The 24,247-nt window shown below is 43.3% G+C and overlaps 1 protein-coding gene across 1 annotated transcript in view; it reads right to left on the minus strand.

Annotated features, from left to right (window-relative positions):
* Window positions 1-13,904: 13,904 nt before the first annotated feature.
* The window catches only part of TBC1D22B (TBC1 domain family member 22B), a 90,141-nt gene continuing 79,798 nt past the window's right edge, over window positions 13,905-24,247 (minus strand). Inside the window, exon 13 of the mRNA XM_037146217.2 lies at window positions 13,905-15,866. Coding sequence (XP_037002112.1) covers window positions 15,738-15,866 — 129 coding nt within the window. The 3' untranslated portion in view covers window positions 13,905-15,737. The remainder of the gene's footprint in view (window positions 15,867-24,247) is intronic.

The raw sequence follows: 24,247 nt of genomic DNA on the forward strand, positions 1-24,247 counted from the left end.
TCGACGCGAATTCTGGCTCTGGCTCCGCACCCCGCCCACCTCGGGCCCGCCGGCGACGTCCCTGCGCCTGCGCGAGAAGGGGCGCCGCGGGGCTCGTGCTGGTGAGCCGCTCACTAGCCTCAGGTGGAGGCAGGGGCGGACGAGGTCTGCTGACCCCGGGGTCACACTCTGCTCTCCTTTTCTAGAACCTTGTCCCCAGTCCTATCCGCCCTAAAATGGAAACTCTTCTCATCTTTTTTTTTTGTTACATTTTGCTTCATGATGATTTCCGTAAAACTATAACCAACTTTTAAACAACTTAAAACTTGTTATTGCCCTGGCTGGTGTGGCTCACTGGATTGAGTGACGGCCTTCAAACCAAAGGGTCACGGTTCGATTCCCAGTCAGAGCACCTGCCTGGGTTGCCAGCCAGGTCCCCAGCAGGGGGCCTTGGAGAGGCAACCATAAATTGTTTGGTTTCTCCCCTCTTACTCCTCCCTTTCACTCTCTAAAAATAAATAATGTCTTCTAAAAAATAAAATAAAGTTGTTATAATTTTAAAAAGTTAAGTCTGTTCCTAAATAGCATCTATTTTGCCTGACCTTTTACTAGTGTATTTTCTTTTAAATGAAATTAATTCTCGGCAAATCTATCCAGGCAGAAATCAGTCACTTGGGGCTATGTGTCGGAACAAGGATGGAATGCAAAGAGGCTTGGGAAAATTTTGGAAGGTGTTAGAAATTTTCTAAAACTGGATTGTAGTTATGATTGCACAGTTGTACACATTTACTAAAAAGTCATTGAAACATTCTTCCACTTCCAGTGGATGAACGTTATGGTATGTAAATTATCTGCAGTAAAGCTATTAATTTAGAAAAGAAACAAAAAACTCAAACTTCTTCATTTGAGTCTCCAACATAGTGTGGTAGCTGCTCCCTGTAGTGAGGACTTCTGTGAGAACTCGCCCACTTTTGTCATTTCAATTTTCTAATACCTGGTTAACAGGTTTTTTAAAAATTTTCTGTCGGGAGAAAATACATATACTAAATAAATCATACAAAGTACATTAGTCAAAGGCTGACATTTACCGAGATCTAAGCGCTAAGGTACCAGACCTGTCTCCCAACATACTCTATCTTATTTGCTTGCCCCTTATCAACAATATGGTGGTAAGGGTTACAATGATAATTCCTATCAATTCTTTACAGGTGATAAGAAAAGAGGCCCAGAAAGGTTGAGAAATCTTCCCAAAGTAAAAATTCAGTGGTGGGGTAAGGGTGCCAACAAAGTCTGTTCCCAGAACTTAGTTTCTTAATGGCGGCTGCAACCCCAGCCTGGAGCTTGTTGTCCGTGTGGCACTGTCAGGTCAAGAATTACCCTTTGTGGTGTCACGAAGGGTGAGGAAGATTGAGGAAAATTGGCAAGTGCTATAACTACACCCTCAGACAGACGTCCCCCTAAGCTGGGATGGGTGTCTGTCAGTGCCTGCACCTCACCTTAGTGTTCTGTCCGGGGAACAACTGTGCTGAGAAGCCATCCTGACACTATCTTAGGCTCCTTAGGCTCTTCTTGCCTGTGATAGGTTCTCAGACTTTTATTGTTTTTAATGACTAGGAGTACTGGCCCCATATTTTGTAAAATAAAATACTTAATTGGAATATCTCTGATGCTTTTCATTATTATCAGACTGGGTTGCAGATCTTGGGGAGGAAGACCACGAAGGTAAAAATGCCATTCTCATCAGATCATATGAAGGGTCCAAGCCGTCAACAGGAATTGTCACTGTTGATGTTAATCTTGATCATTATGCATCTTAGGTGTGTAAAGTTCCTCTTTCCCCCCTTTCCCACAGCATGCTCTTTGAAAGGCGGTCATTATGCACTGTCCACACTTAAGGAGTGGGGAGTTTTGCTGTACTTCCTTAAGGCAGGTTATCTGTATAAATTATTTGAAATTCTTCTGCACAGATTTGTCTCTTCTCCCCCATTTATTTATTGAGCCACTTACTTATATAAATATGGACTTGTGGGTACTTATTTTATACTTTGAGTTATAACCCAATACCACTTTATTTATTTTATTACTCAGATTGTTCCCACTTTAGCTACACTGTCCCATGACACAATTCCCATCATGTGTTTTATTGAGCACTTGCTTACTTTCTGGCACAAGATGTTTTAGACTGAGAATCAGACATTTCTCCAAGGATCCTTGGTTCCTTTCATTGGAAAATGGTGTTAGAAACAAAAATCTGGGCACTGGACATGCTGGTGGCCAATTAACTGTCATTGCTTCTAGGCTCTCTGAGCTGACAAAGCAGGAAAAATATGTGTGAATGAATCCTAACCCCTCTATATGTATGCATGTATATTGTATGTATGTAATAACACACGCATACACACAGCTATCTATTTCGATGTGTAATCTGAATGTATGCATACTGATGTCTCACAACTCTAATGCACCTGGCACCTGGATCATTCTAGTCATTTCCCACCCTAGCTCGCACCCCCTGTCCCCTTGCTTAGCTATAATCTTTCACTCCAACGAGACATCTGGCTCTCACCATCAGCCATACATTTGCTTAACAGTAGACATGTAGAGTGGCTTTGCAATGAACCCACACACCCTCGGGAAACAACTTCAACAACTAGAGGAGACTTCTCACGTGCAGGTTTTTGCCTTTGGTTTTCAGCTCTGTTCCTGAGTTACTTAGGTCAGCACCCTTTTCCTCCAGCACCTCCAGAGAGATCGTTCCATACAGTTCCGCTCTTTTTTCAAAATCTGCACTGTCTGGATCTCTTGACCTCCTAAATGATTTTTTAAATTTATGTACATTAAAGTTCACTCTTCCTAATGTAAAGTTTTACAAGTTTTGCTAAATGTGTAGTGTCCTGCATTATACTCTCACAGAGAATAGTTTCAAGGCCCTAAAAGGAATCCCTTGTGCTTCACCAACTCACCCCCACCCCTACCCCACTCCCACAGCTCGCTCATTTTATTTCACATATATCCTAGAGATAATTCCATAGCAGTGTATGCGTATGTTCTTCCTCCCTCTTTCTAGGTGTGTATTACTCCAGTGTATAGATGTACCATTGTTTCTTCCATCAGTCCCATATTGATAATCAGTTCAGTTCTTTCCAGTCTTTTGCTATCGCAAATAGTCCTACAGTGAATTAGTAGGTACCAATTTTGAGTACCTACCATGTATTTTTTTTCATATTATCTTATTTAATCCTCACTACCAACCTTTAAGATATCCCTACTTCCCTAGGAGAAAACTGAGACTACTGGATTGCCCAAAGTCTCCTTACCATGAGCTTCTTAAGGGTTATGTGTTGTTTTCTATTGAATTCCTGACATTTTTAATGAAGGAATGAAACTCTATTAGTGACTGGCAGTGCAAGAAACTAAAGCCAGGGCTGTGAGCTTGCATCTATGTGTCCCCAAATGCAGCATTCATTGCAGTCTAGCTGTGGTCTCTAAGCTGGAATGGCCATACCCCAGGGAAAGATGGCAGGATGCAGAAAAGGAAGTATGGTGTTGCCTTTATCTGTGGATCTGACACATGCCTCATTGCATATACTCAACCATTGTTAATTGAACTGAGCTGAGGAATGTTAGAAAGAGTTAGGAAGTGGGAAAGAAAAATGACAAGGAGAGGAAGCACAGGGCATGAAGACAAGGAAAGAGAGAGAAATATGCAAAGAAAATGTCGCAGATTGTTTTCCAAAATGATTACAACAAGATCACCCATCCCACATGGTCTTACAAGGTAGCTTGACACTCCTCATGTTGTAAGATGGTGTCTGTGTTTCCTACCCTTCAATCTATGTGACTCCAGGAGAAAAGACGCTATACCCTTCATCAAAGGTGATACAGCTGCCCTGGATGGTGTGGCTCAGTGGATTGAGCACCAGTCTGTGAAATGAAAGATCACTGGTTTGATTCCCAGTCAGGGCACATGCCTGAGCTGCGGGCCAGGTATCTGGTTGGAGGGTATGCAAGAGACAACTGATTGATGTTTCTCTTGCACATCAATGTTTCTCTCACTCTTTCTTCCTCCCTTCCCCTCTCTCTAAAGATAAATAAAAATCTTCAAAATAACATTTCATTTAAAAAAAGGTGATAACGGCTTCCACCCGGGCTTTTGGGGATGCCCTTGGAACCCAGTCACCACGAGGAGCGGAGAGAACATGGGAAGAGGCTGCACGCAGATGTTCTGGCCGACAGCGCCCCCCTGTGGTCCCAACGTCATCCAGCATCAAGTGCCAGACACGGGAACCAAGGTGCCCATGTTAGCCCCCTGCCCGGCCTTACCCCAGGCTTTGAGCCGTTCCAGCTGCGGCCCAGACACTGTGGGGTAGATCTGAATCATCCCCGTCGTGCCCCATCTGAGCTCCTGACCCCCGGGGTCTGGGAGCCTGATACGTTGGTTGTGTTAAACAAATGCGGATAGTGCGTTATGCAGCAATAGAGAACTGGAACAGGAGAAGTGGGGTGGGGACCTCCTGAACAGTCACTGGTTTTCTGCTTTAATATTAGGGTAATACTAGCTGCCGTAATGTACAAACCCCAAATTTCTGTGGTTAGCGCAGTAGAAGTTTCTTTCTTACTCACGCAGTTACTCAGTGCAGTGTTTCTGGTTGGTGGGCAGCCTCCCACTAAGTCGTTTAGGGACTTGGACCACTGTCGTCCTGGGGATTCTCTGTTCTCCAGGGCTTGGAGTCTTTTGCACCCAGAAAGCAAAATGGGAAAAAGGCACACCTACCTGTTCACTGTATAGTTCCAGAAGTGACCTATATTACTACTGCTCACATTTTATTGGAGAGAACTGGTCACACAACCCCACCCAGATCTGAGGAAGGTTAGGAAACCTTGGCCAGGCAGTTCCCAGAAGCAACCCTACACTACAGAAAAGCAAGCATGAATTTGGGTGGGCAGCTAGCCGTCTCTGGAAGATTTTCAAACTCAAGTTAATGAATTAAAACGATGATCATGACAAAGCTTCCCCTTCCTCTCCCTCTCTCTCGTTTCCTTCCTGTCTCCCTGGAACAGAGGTGAGATAAAAGGATGAAGTACAAGTGATCACATTTTGCTCGCTGTGTGGTTTTGTGTGAGGCCAGCTCCCACGCAAGTCGGTGATAAACTAGAGGCCACGACTGTGGCCGACTTTGGTCGTGAGGCACGTGGAGTCTGGAGCCAGGCTGCCTGAGCTCAAAGCCTTGCTCCGCAACTTGGTAGATACGAGACCTTGAGCAAGTTACTTGATCCCCGGCCCCCAGCCTCAGTTTCCCCATTTTTAAGATGAGGGTGATATGGAGAGCACTTCACTTACAGGATTGTTATGAGGACTAACTTGGTCAATTCTATGCTTGTTACACAGTAAGCACCCAGCAATTGTTTGCTACTGTTGCAGGACAATGGGGTGTTAGCTTCTGCAGAGCCACTTCCTGTAGACACAAACTCTACCTTCCTGGGACTTTTCCATGTTCTCTTGTCTAGGGGATGTGAGTATAGGATGCTTCCCTTCCTTAATGGGTGACGTTATAAAGTAGAAATCCCTCCAATCAATCTTAGATTCTCTTATTACCCATGTCTAAGCAAGATGGGTTTTTCAAAATGTGTAAACTAAACAGTTTCCTCGATGAGCAAGGGCTGATTCACTTTGGGGGCAGAGCTTGCCAATTGATTTGAAGTGTGACATCCTGTGTGAGGTTTAATAATAAGGGTGAGGTGGAACACTTTCATTGTTCTCAAAAGACTGAACAGAGAAGGGAGGGGTCCTGCTGTAGCAGCTCAAGCAGTCCTGTTGTTTCTCCCTAAGTAATCTCCTAATGTCGAGATCACAGGCCAACTTTTCAGTACATTCCCGCATTGCCACTCATCTTTGGGGCAGCAGGGCCTGCGAGGCTCAGACAGATTCTCCGGACTGAGGGTGACTGGGGGTGACTGGGGGAGGCAGACTCCCAGATGGGGTGACCCAGCTTTGTGTGCACTGTGGGGGTGGGAGGTGGGGCTCCGGGCTCCACATTCCCCTTCACTCTACCTTTCCTCTTACTCCTGTGTTCTACCACCATCTCTTCTCCGCCCACGGCCAAATTAAGACTCTGTGCTGAAGGAATCAGGGAAAGACGTCTTTTACTTGACGGGAAATGTTTTAGAGAAACAGAAGTAGGCAAGGCGGGGAAAAGGAGCCATCTGCTTTGGACAGATTGCGTATTAAATGCTATTTTATGTAAACACAGGGTTTCAAGTATAGAGTCAGAAAGATATTTCTGATACCTTTAATCAAGTTTATTATATTTTAGAAGTGCCCATAATGGCTCATCAAGTTTATTATATTCTGGAGGTATCTGTAAGCAGTAATTAAGGTGAATGTGTTAGAGGTACTTGAAATTAGCACTGTAGGAAACGACCTCGTTCCTTGTTGGTTGGGCCCTAGCTGTTTCTTTAAGCATTCACATCCTTTAACTTGCCAACAAGCATCAGTATCCAGTTCAAATATTTATTACCCATCGGATTTTATTAAGGAGGGCGAGGAGGGAGGGTGGGGGGAATGAAGGCAGTGGGAATTAGGCATCAATAATTACTTGTTTTCCTCTCACTGCAGAGTTGGATTCAGTCTGTTTATTTTCACACATAATACGTGGAAGCAAGTGCCTAATATAAAATTAGGCTTGGGGTGACTTACCATTAAACCACATCACTTTGAGTTGGCTATTTTCGGATGACAGACAGCCCTGACTCGATTCACCTTTGCCCAGGACTAAGGAAAGGGGGAGGGTGTTTGTCACATGGAGAACCCAGAGTTCTATATCTAAGGTTATAACGCAATTCTCATCACGCTTTTTGGACTCACACATTTGCTGCTCTATGAGCTCTGGTATTTATTATTCAGGATTTGTTGAAATGTGCTTAAGTTTATTTCAGTTACTAGCGGGCTTCTCTCTCCCATTGCAGTAATAATGTTTAGAGCTGTGTTTTTCAAACTCAGCTGGCATGCAGTAGTAACGAGTGCCGACCGGCGTGTCTGAAAAATGGAGTAGGCAGAACGGGGCAGGCCGTCGCACGCAGTCAGGGCGGGCAGTTTGTGAAATGTTGCTGGTGTGTGTGTGTGTGTCTGCCTGGGTGCTGGGCTCAATGGAAAGTGTGGTTTTTACCGTAGGTTGTGGTGAAAAACGTTTGGAGGGTCTCTGGCGCTAGACCAGGCGGAGCGAGCTCGCTGCAGCCTCTCCCTGCCACCAAATACAGCCAAATATTCTGGTCGGAATGCAACTACCTGAGAACTCTGAAAAATAAATGAGCACGCAAATGTAGGCAGAGGGCGCCAAAACTTGAAGAAGCTATCTGTATCGGGTGAATTTCTCAGGTTTTTTTCTTCTTTTCACTCACAGCTTTGACCTGAGAGTGGGCCCCAGGCGGGGAGCCTCACAGTGGGAGAGGCAGCAAAAACTCGGAGGGAAAATCCTGAAAGAAAACAACTCTTGTTTCTTCTACTCTACTCACACTTCCACACTTCTGACCCCAGGTGTGTGTGTGTTTTCCACACCAACCGATTCTCTGCCTCTCCAAACACCGACGCTCCTATGGTCCAGCTTTGACACTAATCACCTAGAGCTGGTGCAGACCCTACCGGTCAGGCCCATACCACCTCCCCCTTTCAGCGCCAGTCACAAGTCTCAGGGTGTCACCTGTACTTATGACCAACTGCCTGCAAGTTGGGGGTTCCCATAACCCCTTCCTCAGGTTGGATAATTCGCTGCTACAGCTCACAGAACTCAGGGAAGCACGCCTACTGGTTTATTACAGAGGAGCAGCCAGATGGAGAAGGATGCGGCTGAGCCCCGGGAGGTCTGAGCACAGGAGCTCCACACGATAGAGTCGGTGTGCACCCCCCCCCCCCCGGACCTTGCCCCAGCATGTGGGTGTGTTCGCCACCCCAGAGGCTCTCTGAACCTCTTTGGTAAGGGTTATTTTTATGGAGGCTTCATCACATAGGTATAATTGATTGTTAACTCAATCCCCAACTCTTCTCCCCTCCTCCAAGGATGGGGGTGGGGTGGAGCTGATAGTTTCAGGCTTTTTCTAACCAGGGCCCAGCCTTTCACTGACCAGCCCCGCTCCCAACGCAGTCCAGGAGCTCGCCAAGAGTCACCTGCGATCACTCAGGAAATCCCAAGGGCTTCAGGACCTCTGTGTCGGGAACTGAGGTAGAGACCAAGCATGCATTTCTTATTAGGCTACAAACATATCTGTCTGACCAGAGGACCTGGGGGAAAGGTCCATGGGAGCCAGACAGTTGGGAGGGGGCATTACAATAAAAATTTTTTTTCTCTCTCCCACACCTGTGTCAAGAGCAGGCCTCAATTATGGAGCAGTGGTGGTGCAGAAATTTCAAGGCAGAAATTTCAAGAGAAGCACTGTTGTTCTGGCTCGTTGCCAGGGAAACACAGCACCTGTGAGCCAGAGCACAGCAGGAATCCACAGGGAAGCTGGCTAGTGTGGGGACATGGCACAGTTCTGCACGGTCAAAACTAACCCAAAGCAGCATAGCAAAGCCTCTGAAAAGTAAAACGGTGATGAACAGTGGCCTGTGGAAGAGAAGACAGAGCTTGCAGTTTGGACAGGACCGACTGCCTGCTAAAACAGAACAAAATCAATACTTTCTAGAGCAGGGGTCAGCAAGCACTTCATAAAGGGTCAGATAGTAAATATAAAGCCATACGCTCCATTACAAATATTCATTTCTGCTGTTGTGCCAAAGCAGCCATAGACAATATGTAAATAAATAGACATGGAAGTGTTCCAATAAAACTTTTTTTGATGCCAAAACTTGGGGCAATGAAACTTTATAAAAACAGCAGGAAGTTTGGATTGGCCTGTGACTCGGGCACTGGCCTGTAGTGCCCTTGGCATTTGTCATGGATGAGACATGAGACAAATTCATACAGACTACGGAGTCCTGTGGAGGAAAAGGGACTGCACGGCTACTCCCTCAAGGGGAGAGCACTTCAGAGCGGCTTGGCCACCCTCTCAAGGGGAGAGCAAGTTGATCCTTGCCTAGACAGGCTTTTATTGAGTTTAATTTGCGCAGGAATACAGGTACAGCCCATTAATCATTGTCGGGCAGTAAGAATCAAATAGTAGATAACATACAAAGAACCATTAGGACTTCTTCTGAGTCAGGGTCTATCAGCTAAAAGGCTACAGGAACTTTGGGAAACAAACTCATTTCCTGCTCGGGCCTTTATCATTTAACTAAGAGCATTCTTAGCAAAGCAGGCTTCACAGGATTTTACATGTCCTTTCTCAGGCCTGATCACCCAGGAAGCCCGCCCTTTCCAGCACAGGGCTGCACCGCCCTCTGTCATTGTTTCAGGTTTCAGTCGGGCAGAGGAGGCAGATAGCGAAGGATTTTTGGAGACTTCTCTTGAACTCAGGGGAATCAGGCTTCGTCAAAGTCCGGAGGCGAGGGTCCATCACCCCCTTTCTCCATAGCCCCCCAAGTCCTTCCCTGGGGCCTCCACATGATCATGCCTGTCTTAGGTGGTTCCCCCCTTGGGGAATCTTACCCATCATTGGCTAACTGATCAAGCATTGGGGGCCAGTTATGGAAAAAGGAGCAGAGGTGGCGCCCCTGCCAGGGAGATAAGCTTTGTCTCCTTAGTGGCTTATGGTCTGAAGGTCGCTCATTCAGCCTTAGCCATGGGGCGGGGTTACAGCTCCTGAAACCAGACAGGGCAGTTCCCAACAGGCCCGAAGGCCATAGTTTTCTGACCCCTGCTCTAGAGGGGTTTAATAAGACCCATTAAATAAGAGCCTAACCCATCATATTCAAAATGTCTAGAATACAGTCCCAAATCACTCAAGATACAAAGACCTAAGAAAATGTGATCGATTTTAATGAGATGAGATGATAGAAAGATGCCAACCTCAATATGATCCAGATTGAAATGATCAGACAAAGATTTAAAACACATATTGTAACTATCCTTCATGAGGCATAAGTAAGCACGCTGGAAACAAAGAGAAATGGAAATATTCGAACAATGTCTAAAATTTAAAAATCCCTGTATGGGCATAACAGTCGATGGAAATAACAGAAATGGAGTTAATGAACTTGAAGATAGATGCAGAGAAAATAATCCAGAGAAGTAATGAACAGAGACTTCGGGACTATGGGTCCAACATTCACATCATCGCAGACCCAAGGGAGCAGTAAGAGCTTGGTGAAGGAAGAAAATATGTATTTGAGGAAATAATACCTAAAAGCTTCTGAAACTTGGTGAAGGACAAAAAAAAAATGCAGATTTAAAAAACTCAGGGAACCCTAAACAGTGTAAATGCAAAAACAAACATAAAACCTCAGAACAAATACACAAAAAGCAATACAACCCACATTCAGACATATAGTCAAACTTCTGAAACCCAAGGGAAAAAAAGTCTTAAAAGCAGTCAGAGAAGCAATATGGTGGGTCCTCAGAATATTAAAAATAGAATTACCGTATGATTCAGTGAGTAGACATCTGGGTGTATACCCGAAAGAAATGAAAGCAGGGACTCAACGAGATATTTATATACCCATGGTCATGGCAGCATAATTCACAATAGCTGACAATAAAAGGAAGCCAACTGACCATCCTCAATAGATAAATGGGAAACCAAAATGAGGTATATACACAGGATGGAGTATTATCCAGCCTTAAAAAGGAAGAAAATTCTGATATATGTGACATGGAAGAACCTTGAGAACATACACTAAATGAAATAAACTGGACACACAAAGACAAATAGCGTATGCTTCCATTTAGGTGAGGAACCTAAAGTGGTCCAATTCACGGAGACAGAAAGCAGAAGGGCAACTATCAGAGCTGGGGGAGGAGGAAGAGGGGGCTGCTGTCCAATCAGCACAGAGTCTCAGCTCTGCAGGATGAGGAGTTCTGGAGGCGGTGATGACAGCTGCAAACAATGTGAATGTACTTAACGTCACCAAACTGTACACTTAAGAACTGTTACCATGGCCAATTTTGCCACATTTTTCAGAAGGGCAGTCTGAGAAAAACGATGACCGTGGAACAATGATCATGACAACTCGGGAGTTCTCATGGGGAACTGCGGAGGGAGGCAAGTAGACAGCGGGCCGTCTTTAAAGTGCTAGAAGAACTGTATCCAGAGAAAACATATGCAGGGGTAAAGGCCAAGTAAAGACACTTCTCAGCAGAAGGAGGATAAAGCGGACAGTTAGCACACCTGCTCTATGAGAAGTGCTCGAGAAAGTTTTTTAGGCTGAAGGGAAATAACAGCAGAGGAAAACTTAGGAAATGAAAGAGAAACATTAAGGTAAACGTATCCTTTAAGTTCTTTTAAATACATGTTAACTCTTGAGAGCAAAAATTGTAGCAGTATCTGCTCCGGTTTTCAGTGTATGTCCCCATAACTCATATAACAACTGCAATATAAAAGAGGGAGGATGAAAGGGTCCACATGGTTGCAAGGCTTCTACATTTTACTTGAAGTGGTAAAATATCAGCTGTACATAGACTGTAAACTGTTCTGATTCTGTGTTAATTTCATCAAGAATCTAAAAGCCTCCATTTGGTGCCAGTGGCAGCCTCCAAACTGTCTGCAGAGATGCAGATGTAAACAGGGCTGACTCCGTCCTCCTGTGCCCCCTGGTTTCCTTCAAATTTCCATGTTCTGAACTTGACCTAATAGTCTCAGCCAGCACCAAAGCCTCATAATGACTAGTGGTGTCCTGTAAACTTACACAATGTAACCATCAAGAATCCCATCAGTAAAAAAAATAGAATGGTGTAGCAACTGAGATGAATATCAAACTAGGTATTAGTCAGTTGAAAGCATCACAAGACCACCAGCAGGTACTGTCTCTTTGTCTTGTTGATCATTAGTAGTTCAGCTATACTAGAAAACATTTACTGTAACTATAAGTAACTTACTCTACAATAAATTGTTATAATTCTGGATTGCCGACGATTGCCTGCCTCATTTTCTGGTCTCCAGATATCTTCCTGGTTCGGTGGTCACTGCACGTTTGCTCCACCTTCAGAGTCTCCAGCTGGGAACTGAGTGTCAGAAATCCCAAGAGGAGGTACCAAGGGCACAGTTATTGGGGCTTAGTTTCTGACTCCAATTCTTACAGCTTTACAAAGATGCTGGTCATACAAGATCCAGTCCAAAAATGAGGCAAATGCTGTAAGCCAGAGGCTCTTGCCTGAAGCAGCAAATGAAGCCGCTATTTGGGTAACCTGCCACTCTTACTTCACAGATGGATAAAAGCTGAGGTGGGGCCGCCTAGAGATTTAGATTACAGAAACATTGTAGGTCAGAGAATGCCAGAATTAGTCTGAAAGTGTTTATCAGTTTTCTAATCATGACCAAACATGTTTCAGAAAAATGCTCAGTTATGGGCCAGATCCCCAGTTGGGGGCGTGCAAGAGGCAACTGATCTATGTATCTCTCGATGTTTCTCTCCCTCTCTCTAAAAATAAATAAATATTTTTTTTAAAAAAAGAAAAGTAAAATGCTCAACTTCCTACATAAATGAAAAAAACACAATTCTGAATGAAGACTAATTCAGATTATTTTTTCTACCAGACTCAAGAACAATTAGTGGCCTCAAGACCAAATAATATCAAGTAGAAATACTGTCTGTACTTTATGACAATGGTTAAATTCCAAGGGTAACTGTTAACAGTTACTTGAATTTCAAAGACAAATCCCTTCTATATGGTTATGGGGAAGTCTAGTTTCTATTTTCAACTCATTGTCTTCAGTCCTTATTGTAGAGACTGCCACCTGAATCCCAGGATGTCCTCCCCTCCCTCGGTAGTAACAGAATCCTGGTTTGCGCCAAGGTACGTGGCTGCCTGGAAAGAACGATCCCCCAGCCTCCCCTGCAACTCGGAGCGAGCTGCCGGGGGACTGAGTTCTGACCTGCGAATTGTAGGAGGAGGTATTAAGAAGCAGCTTCCTAGAACCTTCCTTAAAACACTGCAGGAACGTTTCCTCCATTCCTTCCTCTTCGTCCCTTCTTTAATCCATCCTGTTGCTTAGAGAGTGGAGGCAGCGGCTGGAGTGCTAACTGTCACCCTGACCGTGAAGACCCGGAGAAGAGGCCCAGGCTCCTAAAGGCTCTGCGAAGTGCTCATCATCCTGGCTCCTCTGGTGGCCTACTTCTGGGCTTTTACGTGAGGGAGAAGTAAATCCCCATGTTGTGTGAGCCAGTTATTTCTGGTTTCTGTTGCATGTGCTGCATTAACCCTAATGACTGAAACCAAGAAACACTCTCCAATGAATCCGGGGAAGAGTTTCATGTGTTGAAATCATACTGTAGATAAAAGTGCAATCAGCTGCCTTTCTGGAGTCAGGTTACTAGGAGAAAAACCAATCAACCACCAAAAAACCTTAATGAAGACCCTAACTGGAGGGCCATTCTTTGAATACATTTTAGTTCTAAATGGTTTGGTGGGGAAAACACTGCCAGCATCCCAGAGGGTCATCCTCTGGACTTGGGCTTGGACTGGACAATGAGGATGTTGAACTAGATATCCGGTCCAGCACTCGGATTCTCGTCCGTTTTCGAATCTCCATTACATTATAAACTGCTTTCTACTAAATCCATGTAAAGTGCTTATCCTAGCATTTGGCACATGGAAGATACTGTCGGCTCTTAGGCACTGCATTGCCTCTTCTTTTCAGTTTCCAGTCCCTGCGCACAGATGGTGCTCCGAGAGGGGCTGCTGGCATCTGCTGAGGCTGCCTTTGCATCTTCGGTTGATCCCCGCTTGCCTTCCAGAAGGCTTCTCCCCCACGCCTACTAGTGTCAACAGGAAAAACCCCAGAAAAAGACTCCTTAGGTTCCAGGTCACACAAATCCAAGGGAGAAAAAAACAGCAGTGGAGGAGGAAATACACCATTTATTTACAATTCTTTCACTTTATCCACAATTTCCCATACAAACATACAAACTAAAAAAATAAAACCACCACTTGGGAACACGAGTGTCTTTCTTCAGTCTGGCCGAGGATGGGTCACGAGCCCTCCCTTCGGAAGAGACTGAGGCACACTGAGGGGCGGTGCGGGGTTAGGAAGAACGCCTGAGAAACAGCTCCCAGTGAGAGACGGAACATGCCTGTGTGGAGGGGCTCTGCTGGCAGAGACTCAAGGGTGTCACCCACCGGGGACACTGCTTTGCTTCTCAGGATGACAGCCGCTTGCCACCATCCCCTACTTCCCCACTACCAACACCAAAAACCGATCACGGGTCACACAGCTCATGAGCTGGGTGAGGTATGATCATAATAGCGGGGGACACTGGACGCCTGTGTCTGAGAAGAGCCCAAAACCTCAGGGACACGTGGGAAACCCCTTTCCTTGGCACTGACAGTTACAGCTTCTGTCTTGAATACAATGCTGACTTAAAAATGTAAAAACAAAAGCCCTCCTCAGATTCTGGGGAAAGGCAGGGGCTAAACACATGCAGAAGGGCTTCTGCCTCTGCGATCCTCTCTCCGGGAGGCTGCTAGGGGTGGAGGGTGGGGAGCTCTGTCTAAAGATGGGAAGGAGCAGGGTGGGTGCTGCACCAAGGCCTGGAGGGGGAGGGGAGCGGGGCAGGAAGGAAAACTCTGGGACACAGATGTTGGGGACGGCCGCCCCTGGTCTCCCAGCAGCCCCATCTGCTCGGTGATGCTCATGCTAACAGATGCCCATGCACCTCCCTCACAGGAGGGCACCAGACACCAACCTGGAGGTGCGGAGGCCACCTCCCGGGCAGCTTCACCTGTGCTAGTGACCTAGATTGCTTTCACATGTTGCACATTATAAATATAAAATCATATCTGCTACAAAGAAGACATATATTTGTACATCTTTACCCATATACATAATAACACAATTTACACATAATATCTTGGAGTGGGTCATCATGGAAAAAGGATCGGGAGAGGTAAAAAGCCCGTCCTCCCTCCCCTGCCCTGATCCTTCTCAAGGGACACTTGTACACTCAGTCACAGGGGCCTTTCCCAGCTGATGGGGCTAGTCTGGACAAAGAATTCAGACATGTAATTAAACGCTGGGTGTGTACACCCACCCATGCACACAAATGCACACTCACATACTGGTGACAAAAGGAAAAATAAAACTCCTAGCCCTTGGGTGCAGACCTCTTCCCAGAGTTATAAGCATCAGTACCTTGTCATCTGAGAACAATGGTCTTAAAAGCTGCCCCTCACTGGCTCAGACGAGGGCAGAGGGTAAAAGGGCTAGGAACTGGAAACAGGGGAGAGGGGGCCAGGGGTATTTTGAAAACATAAGGCATTTTTGACCTGTGATCAAATCAAACCATGTGACAAAAAACAACAGTATCAGCTGGGGCTGGGAGGCAAGACACAGCCAGTCCATGGGGGGACTATGTGAGTTAAGACCCTGAGCCTTTCCCTTCATTTGTCCAGTTTCTTCTAAAGGGGCAGACAACCCTGTACCTCCTCTTTTCAGTCCTCTCCCAGAGCTGGGCCCATCCACGTGGCATGGAATACTGACAGTGGTCCAGGAGACCCACCCGGAGACATGATGTGGTGGATAGGCACGCCGAAAAGTTAAGACCTGGGCGGCGGATGTGAGCTTTCTACAGCAGGAGTAGTTCCTGGCCGGGGTCCACAGCTCGCACAGTGTCCACAGTGATCAGATCGCCATCAGAGATGGGGGCAGTCTGGGTTCCCAAGGGGAGACAGCACCTATCGGCGGTAGTGATTGGGGGCATCGGCAAACATATACTTGAGTCTGTACGCCTCGGCGAGAAGCAGCCCGATCTCTTCGTTGCCCCAGTGTATCGTAGGTAGGTTTTGTAGCAGCATGAGGAGACCCTGGAAGGCAAGAAAGGACTCTTCCTCATCCCAGGACTACAGAGCAAAGGACCAGCAGGCCCTGGAACGGGGCCCCTTTCTCTTGGGTCATACATCCCAAAGGGTAAGGCCTCCTTCCTCCCAAGCAGCACATGGCCCCCAGCTCAGAGTTCACCTACAGGGAGCCTTGAAAAGCCTCTGCTACTTCTTGGATCCAACACCACCTACCTAGTTAAAAGTATTATGGAGAATGACAACAATAAATAAGGATATTTCAAAAAGAAAAATAATCACTCAGCTTTAAATTTCTCTCCTAATTTTATTTTTTGTCTTTTCATATGCATATTTCTTTAAATAACTGTAATAATAATTAGAGTTTTATGTACTTTCATATTTTACCCAGAATTTTCATGTTTTCCCATGTAGCTTTCAAAAATGATTACATTAAATATTAGAATTCTGTCATGTGGCTACACCCTAATTTACTCAACCATTTCCCTTATGTTAGTAACTTAATTTGCTTCCTTAAAATTAAAAAAACACAAAAAACCTTTATTGGAGACTGCTACCTATCGTTCTGCATTTAACATTTTTCTTGCAATACCAATGTTCCTTATAATCACCCTATTTATCCTCTGCCATGTTCTCCAAAGACTGTCGCCAACCTGCATGTCCAGCTTATTCCCCACTTTTCCTAACATGTACGCCTCATCCAGGCAGGTCCACTTCAGCCAGATTCACTTCTGCCTCCGTGGTTTGTGTTGTTCCTTTCCCCTGAAACACCTTCTCTCTCCTCCTCCACCTATCTAATCCTATTCAGTTTTCAAAGCACAGGGCCCTGAAACAGCTCCATGGAGATGGACTATTCAAAAGGATATTAGAATTAAAAATAACTGTGAGATTTGGGTTCTCTTTGTAGTTTAGTTACTCATGCTATTATTGCTGCTGCTTCATGTTCTTTTTCTGTCTCTGGATATTTCTGTCTCTGAAATGGATATTCTTGTTATTTTTCTGATTATAAAAGTAATAGTAGAGAGAGAAGATGGCAGCCAAGTAGGTAGAAGCTAAATTCACTTGCCCTTGCCCCCAACTCAGATACTCGGCTGATCTGCCAACAAATAAACTGAACATTTAACGGAATCTTAGCTGATATGAATTTGGAAGCCAAGCGGAACAGAGGACACTTTGCAATGGGTGCATACAGGACACGGCAGGGGTTGTGGCTCCAGTTGGAGGGGAGAAGCCACCAATGAGCCACCAATAATCAAACCCCAAGAACAACACAAGAGCCCACATACACTAAATAAAGGGCGGCCCTACAGCATCCAGATCAGGAGATCAAAGAGACTGCACCACTGAGTCCCCTAGAACTCCTACCACAGAAGTTCACCCCACGAAGACAGGCAGGCAAAGTAGAGCTACCTGAGAGGCAGACACAAACAAAAAGCCATATCAAATGGGTAGACAGGAAATAACCCCCAATCAAAAGGAAAAAAGGAATCCCCAGAAAACTAGCTAAAGAAATTGAGGCAAGCAATTTATTAGACATACAATTCAAAATAATGGTTATAAGGATGTTCAAGGAACTCAGTGCAAACTACAAGGAACTTTACGGGAGCTACAAGGAACTTACTGGGAATTACAGCAGCATGAAAAAGGACATAGGAACTATGAATAAGAACCAGGAAAAAATGAAGAGTATAATACCTGAAATGAAAAATACACTAGAAGGAATTAAAAGCAGGCTAGATGAAGCAGAGGACCAAATCAGTGAGCTGGAAGACAAAGTAGAAAGAAATATCTAGTCAGAGCAACAAAACGAAAAAAGACTCAAAAAGAACAAGGATAGTTTAAGGGATCTTCAGGACAACATGAACTGTAACAACATTCGAATCAGGAATATCAGAAGGAGAAGAAAAGGAGCAAGGGATAGAAACCCTGTTTGACAAAATAATGAAAGAAAACTTCCCTAACTTGGTGAGGGAAAAAGTCATGCAAATTCAGGAAGCACAGAGGGTCCTAATCAAGATGAAATCAAAGAGGGTCACGCCAAGACACATCATAATTAAAATGACAAAATTCAAAGACAAAGAGAGAATCTTAAAGGAAGCAAAGGAGAAACAGCTAATAACATAAAAAGGAACTCTGATAAGGGTAGCAGCTTATTTCTGAACACAAACACTACAAACCAGAGGGGACTGGCATGAAATATTCCAAATAGTGAAAAGCAAGGAAAAACGACCAGGACTACCCTTTCCAACAAGGTTCTAATTTAAAGTGAAAGGTGAAATAAAGAGCTTCTCAGACAAAAGAAGGCTAAAAGAATACACCTCCAACAAACCAGCACTGCAAGACCTGCTAAAGGGACTGCTTTAAAAAGGAGGGGAGAGAGAGGAGGAGGGAGGGAGGGAGAGAGAGAGAGAAACACAGGTGTGGGAAAAAATGGCAATGAATAAGTACCTATTGATAACCTTAAATGTAAATGGATTAAATACTCCAATCAAAACACATAGGGTAGCTGAATAGATAAGAAAAGAGGACCCACAAATATGCTGTCTACAAGAGACCCACCTCAGATCTACACAGGCTGAAAGTGAAGGGATGGAAAAACACAGTCCAAGCAAATGGACATGAGAAGAAACGCAAGGGTAGCAGTACTTATATCAGACAAAATAGGCTTCAAAACAAAGGCCATAAAAAGACAAAGAAGGTCACAACATAATACTTAAGGGAGTAGTCCAACAGGAGGATACAACCCTTATAAACATATATGCACCCAACATAGGAACACCTAAATGTATAAAGAAAATCTTGGAGAACTTCAGGCAAGATATTGACAACAACATAGTCATCGTAAGGTATTTTAACACCCCACTGTCAACAATAGACAGATCTTCCAAACAGAATCAGCAAAGACACTGGGGCACTGAATGGCCCCCTAGACCAACGGACTTCATTGATATATACAGAAACTTTCACCCCAAAGAAGCAAAATATACATTCTTTTCAAATGTTCATGGGACATTTTTAAAGACAGACCACATGATAGGACACAAATAAGCCTCAACAAATTCAAGAAAACTGAGATCATATCAAGCATGTGCTCAGATCACAATGCTTGAATCCAGAAATGACTGAATCTAGAAACCAATGACTGAATGACTGAATCTAGAAACCAATTTCAAGAAAAAAACTCAAAAACCCTCAAATGCATTGAGACTAAACTACATATTATTAAGTAATGAATTGGTCAACAATGAGATCAAAGAAAAAATAAAAAAGAATTGGGAAACAAATGAAAATGAACTCACAACAACCTAAACCTATGAGACACAGTAAAAGCAGTCCTGAGAGAGAAGTTCACAGTGATACAGCCTACTTAAAGAAGATAGAAAAACCTCAAATAAACAACCTAACCCTACATCTACAAAAACTAGAGCAACAACAACAAACAAAGCCCAGATCGAGAAGGAAGGAACTAATCAAGATCAGAGTGGAATTAATCGACACAGACTAAAAGAACAATTCAAAGGATCAATAAATCCAGAAGCTGCTTCTTTGAGAAGACAAACAAATTGACAAACCTTTAACCAGACTCATCAAGGAAAAAAAGAGAAAGGACCTAAATAAATAAAATCAGAAATAAAAAAAGTTACAAGTGATACAACAGAAATAGAAAGGACTGTAAGAAATTACTATGAAAAATTCTATGCCAATAAATTGGACAACCTGAGCAAAATGAACAAATTTCTAAGAACATACAATGTTCTAAAACTGAATCAAGAAGCAGCAGAAAGCCTGAACAGAACAGTAACAATAGTGAAATGGAAGCAGGAATCAAAAACTCCTGGCACACAAAAGCCCTGGACAGGAAGGCTTCACAGGTGAATTTTACCAAACATTTAAGTAAGAACTACTGTATTTTTGGACTATAAGACGCACCCCTCACCCCAATTTGGGAGGAATAATGCTGTTAATGCTGCTGTTGAGTCCTATTTACATTTACACTGGTGAAATGTTGTTATTTATGATATTAAATATTTTACCACATTTTTTGCTTCAAAAAATTTTTTCCTATTTTCCTCCTCTAAAACCTGGGTGTGTCTTATGGTCTAAAAATATGGTAATTCCTATCTTTCTTAAACTAGTCCAAAAAATCCAAGAAGAGCTCAGTGTAGCTCAGTGACTGAATGCTGGCCTGTGAATCAAAGGGATGCTGGCTCGATTCCCAGTCAGGGCACATGCCTAGATTGTGGGCCAGGTCCTCAGTAGGGGGTGCTCAAGAGGCAACCACACATTGATGTTTCTCTCCTTCTCTTTCTCCCTCCCTTCCCCTCTCTAAAAATAAATAAAATCTTTTAAAAAAAATCCAAGAAGAAGGAAGACTCTTTTCATGAGTCCGTATCATTCTAATTCCAAAACCAAGTAAAGACACAACAAAGAGAAAACCACAGACCAGTATCTCAGAGGAACATGATGCTACTCTGGGATGCTTTAGCATCAGAAGAACTCTGATGCTAAAATCCTCAAAAAAACATTGGCAAACTGGCAATACATTAAAAAGATCATACACCATTATCGAGTGGGATTCATCCCAGGGATGCAAGGATGGTACAATATTGGCAAATCAATAAATGTAATACACCACATAAACAAAATGAAGGACAAAAATCACATAATCATATCAATGTAGTCTACTCAAAGCAATTTATACATTCAATACAATTCCTATTAAAATATGCCTATTGGTAAATGACATATCTCATAGATCTAGAACAAACATTTCAAAAATATATATGGAACTATAAAAAGATTCCAGCCCTGGCTGGTGTAGCTCAGTGGATTGAGCGCGAGCCTGCGAACCACACGATCGCGGTTCGATTCCCAGTCAGGGCACATGCCTAGGTTGCAGGCCAGTTCCCGGCAGGGTACTCATGAGAGGCAACCATACATTGATATTTCTCTACTTCTCTCCTTCCCTTCCTCTCTAAAGATAAATAAATAAGATATTAAAAAAAAAGATTCCAAATAGCCTCAGCAATCTTGAGAAAGAATAGAGTAGGAGGGATCACCATACCTGACATCAAAGTATATTACAAGGCCACGGTAATCAGAACAGTCTGGTACTGGCATAAGAACAGACACACAGATCAATTGAACAGAAAAGAGAACCCACAAATAAACCTAAGTCTCTATGGCCAATTAATATTTGCCAAAGGGGGCATGACCACACAATGCAGTAAAAATAGCCTCTTCAACAAATGGTATCGGGAGAACTGGAATGATACATGCAAACAAATTAAACTAGACCACTAACTTACACCATACACTAAACTCAAAATGAATAAAAGACTTGATATAAGTCATACCACTATTAAAGTCCTACAGGAAAACATAGGCAGAAAAATTGCAGATATCCCACATAGCAATTTTTTGCTGATCCAAGCAATTTTTATCTCCAAGGAAAATAAAGGAAAAAAATAAACAAATGGGAGTATATAAAATTAAAAAGCTTCTGCACGGTTAAAGAAACCATCATCAAAATGAAAAGGGAACCAACTGTATGGGAAAACATATTTGCCAATGATACCTTGGACAAGGGTTTGATCTCCAAAATACAAAAGAACTCACACAACTCAACACCAGGAACAAACAATTCAATTAAAAAGTGGGCAAAAGACCTGAACAGACACTTCTCCAAGGAGGGCATACAGAGGGCCCAGAGACATGAAAGGATGCTCAGTATCACTAGCCATCAGAGAGATGCAAATTAAAACCAAAATGAGTTCTCACCTCACACCAGTCAGAAGGGCCATCATTAATAAATCAACAAACAACAAGTGCTGGTAAGGATGTGGAGAAAAGGGAACCCTACTGCACTGTGGTGGGAATGCAGACTGGTGCAGCCACTCTGGAAAACAGTACGGAATTTCCTCAAAAAAATAAAAAATGGAACTGCCTCTTGACCCAGTGTTTCCATTGCTGGGAATATACCCTAAGGATCCTGAGACACCCATTCAAAAGAACCTATGCACCCCTATGTTCTTAATAGCACAATTTACAATAGCCAAGTGCTGGAAATAGCCTAAGTGCCCATCAGTAAATGAGTGGATCAAAAAACTGTGGTACATTTCACACAATGGAATACTAAGTAGCAGAAAGAAAGAACTCCCACCTTTTGCGACAGCATGGATGCAACTGGAGAGCATTATGCTAAGTGAAATAAGTCAGTTGGTAAGACACAAATGCCATATGATGTCACCTATAAGAGGAACCTAATAAATAAAATAACAAACAAAATAGAACCACAGGAGTGGAAACATGGAACAGACTGACAGTGACCAGAGGGAAGCGGGGAGGTGAATCATGGTAAAAGAAGGGGAAGGGACCACTCAAAGAACATGTATGAATGACCCATGGACATGAACAACAGTGTGGGAACTGACCGTGGGAGAGTGGAGTGAGATGGGTGGAAGAGGGCAAAGGGAGAAAAATTGGAACTGTAATAGAATAACAATAGAAAATAATTTAAAAAAAGTAATAGTAGCAAGAGACAAACCCCAGAGCCATAAACAGATTGAGACATTCAATTACATATAACTTTGAAACCTTAATATGTTGTCTTGGTTACAGGACACGTGTTTATATGGTCTTAACCAACACAGGCCATGTCTACCAAAATCAGGAGTGCATGTGGAGTTGGGTCCTGGACTACAGCTATGTCTCTTTCCTCGGGAAATACTCCCACTCCTGAATGAAAGTCTCACAGCATCACTGCTTCAAACAATGGAAAGTGACACTAGAGTCTCTCTCGGTATGGGAACAGTTAGATGAACCACAGTTATCTATACCATAAAACATAAGGCAGCACCTCTAACAAATGAATTAGGACTCCACATGCCAATGTGGAAAGATATCTAAGACATTTTTAGGAGAAAACAATAATAAGTTGCAGGAAAATATGCATAATGATATCACTTAGGTAAATGGGAAAATATATTTATAATTTACATATGCACATATGTACATAAAAACTTTAGAAAGCTAGGTGGTACACTGTTAACAGTAGTTACTTTTCAGGATAGGAGACTTTCATTTTCTCATTACACTTCTAAATTTTTCAAGTCCTTTGTTTTCAACTTTTACACTAAAATGTCTATATATTACTTGTGACCGAACACTTTTTCCCGAGTAATAAACATTCTATGGAAGTTTTGTTTAGTAACAAGTAAAAGAAGCAGAAAATAAAAATACTTAAAACTTCATAATCAAGAGGAAGCTTCTTTTTAATGTTTTAATGTATTTCCTTCTAGTCCCTTTTCTATTACCTTTTACAGTTAAAATATTTTCTCTATATAATTTTTAATCTATTTAGCATTTATCATAAGCATTTCATCTAATATTAAAAACTCCTCGTAGCCCTGGCTGGTGTGGCTCAGTAGACTGAGTACGGGTCTGTGAACCAAAGCGTAGCCAGTTTGATTCCCAGTCACGGCACATGCTTGGTTGCAGGCCAGGTCCTCAGCACGGAGCGCACAAGAGGCAACCACACACTGATGTTTCTCTCCCTCTCTTTCTCCCACCCTTCTCCCCTGTCTAAAAATAAATAAAATCTTAAAAAAAAAAGTCAAACTCCTTGTAGACAGTCTCGATGGCCAAACAACTTTCCATGATGCGGATGTACCATAATTTATTCTACATCTTCCTGTTTTAAGCACTTGATTATTTCTGGTTTTTCACTATAATGAAATTATGATGAACAGCCTGGTACATAAAGTCATATTTTAGATGATTTCCTTTAGCTAAATGCCTAGAAATGAAATTACTGTGTCGAAGGGCATGAACATTTTAAAGTACTTAATGCTCATCTAGAAAATGCATTCCAGAAAAAAGCTCATTTTCCACCCTGATTGGCATGACTTGGTTGGTTGAGCATCCTCTCAGTCACCAGTTTGATTTGCAGTCAGGGCACATGCCTAGGTTGTGTGCCCATCCCTAGTTGAGGGTGTTCGAAAGGCAACTGATTGATGTTTCTCTCTATATCTCCCTCCCTTCCCCTCTCTAAAAATAAATAAATAAATAAATAAATGAATAAATAAAGATTTTTTAAAAGCTTATTTTCCTAAATTAGGGGTATCAACTAATTTTCACTGGGGCCACATTTGCCTCACGGTTGCCTTCAAAGGGCCGAATGTAATTTTAGGACTGTATAAATGTAACTGCTCCTTAACAGTTAAGTGAGAGCTCGGCACGCTGCCACCAGGTAGAGACAAGCGCCAGGCTGGATAAAACAAGGTGGAGGGTAGGATTTGGCCTGTGGGCCCCATGTTTGCCACCTGTACTGTAGCTCTCCACCAGCACTGAATATTTTCTTTACACAAATTTTGTTAATTGTAACTCCT

This window comes from Artibeus jamaicensis, unplaced genomic scaffold (genome assembly GCF_021234435.1).
Source record: "Artibeus jamaicensis isolate MK-2021 breed Jamaican fruit bat unplaced genomic scaffold, CSHL_Jam_final contig_1803, whole genome shotgun sequence".
Classification (NCBI taxonomy): domain Eukaryota; kingdom Metazoa; phylum Chordata; class Mammalia; order Chiroptera; family Phyllostomidae; genus Artibeus; species Artibeus jamaicensis.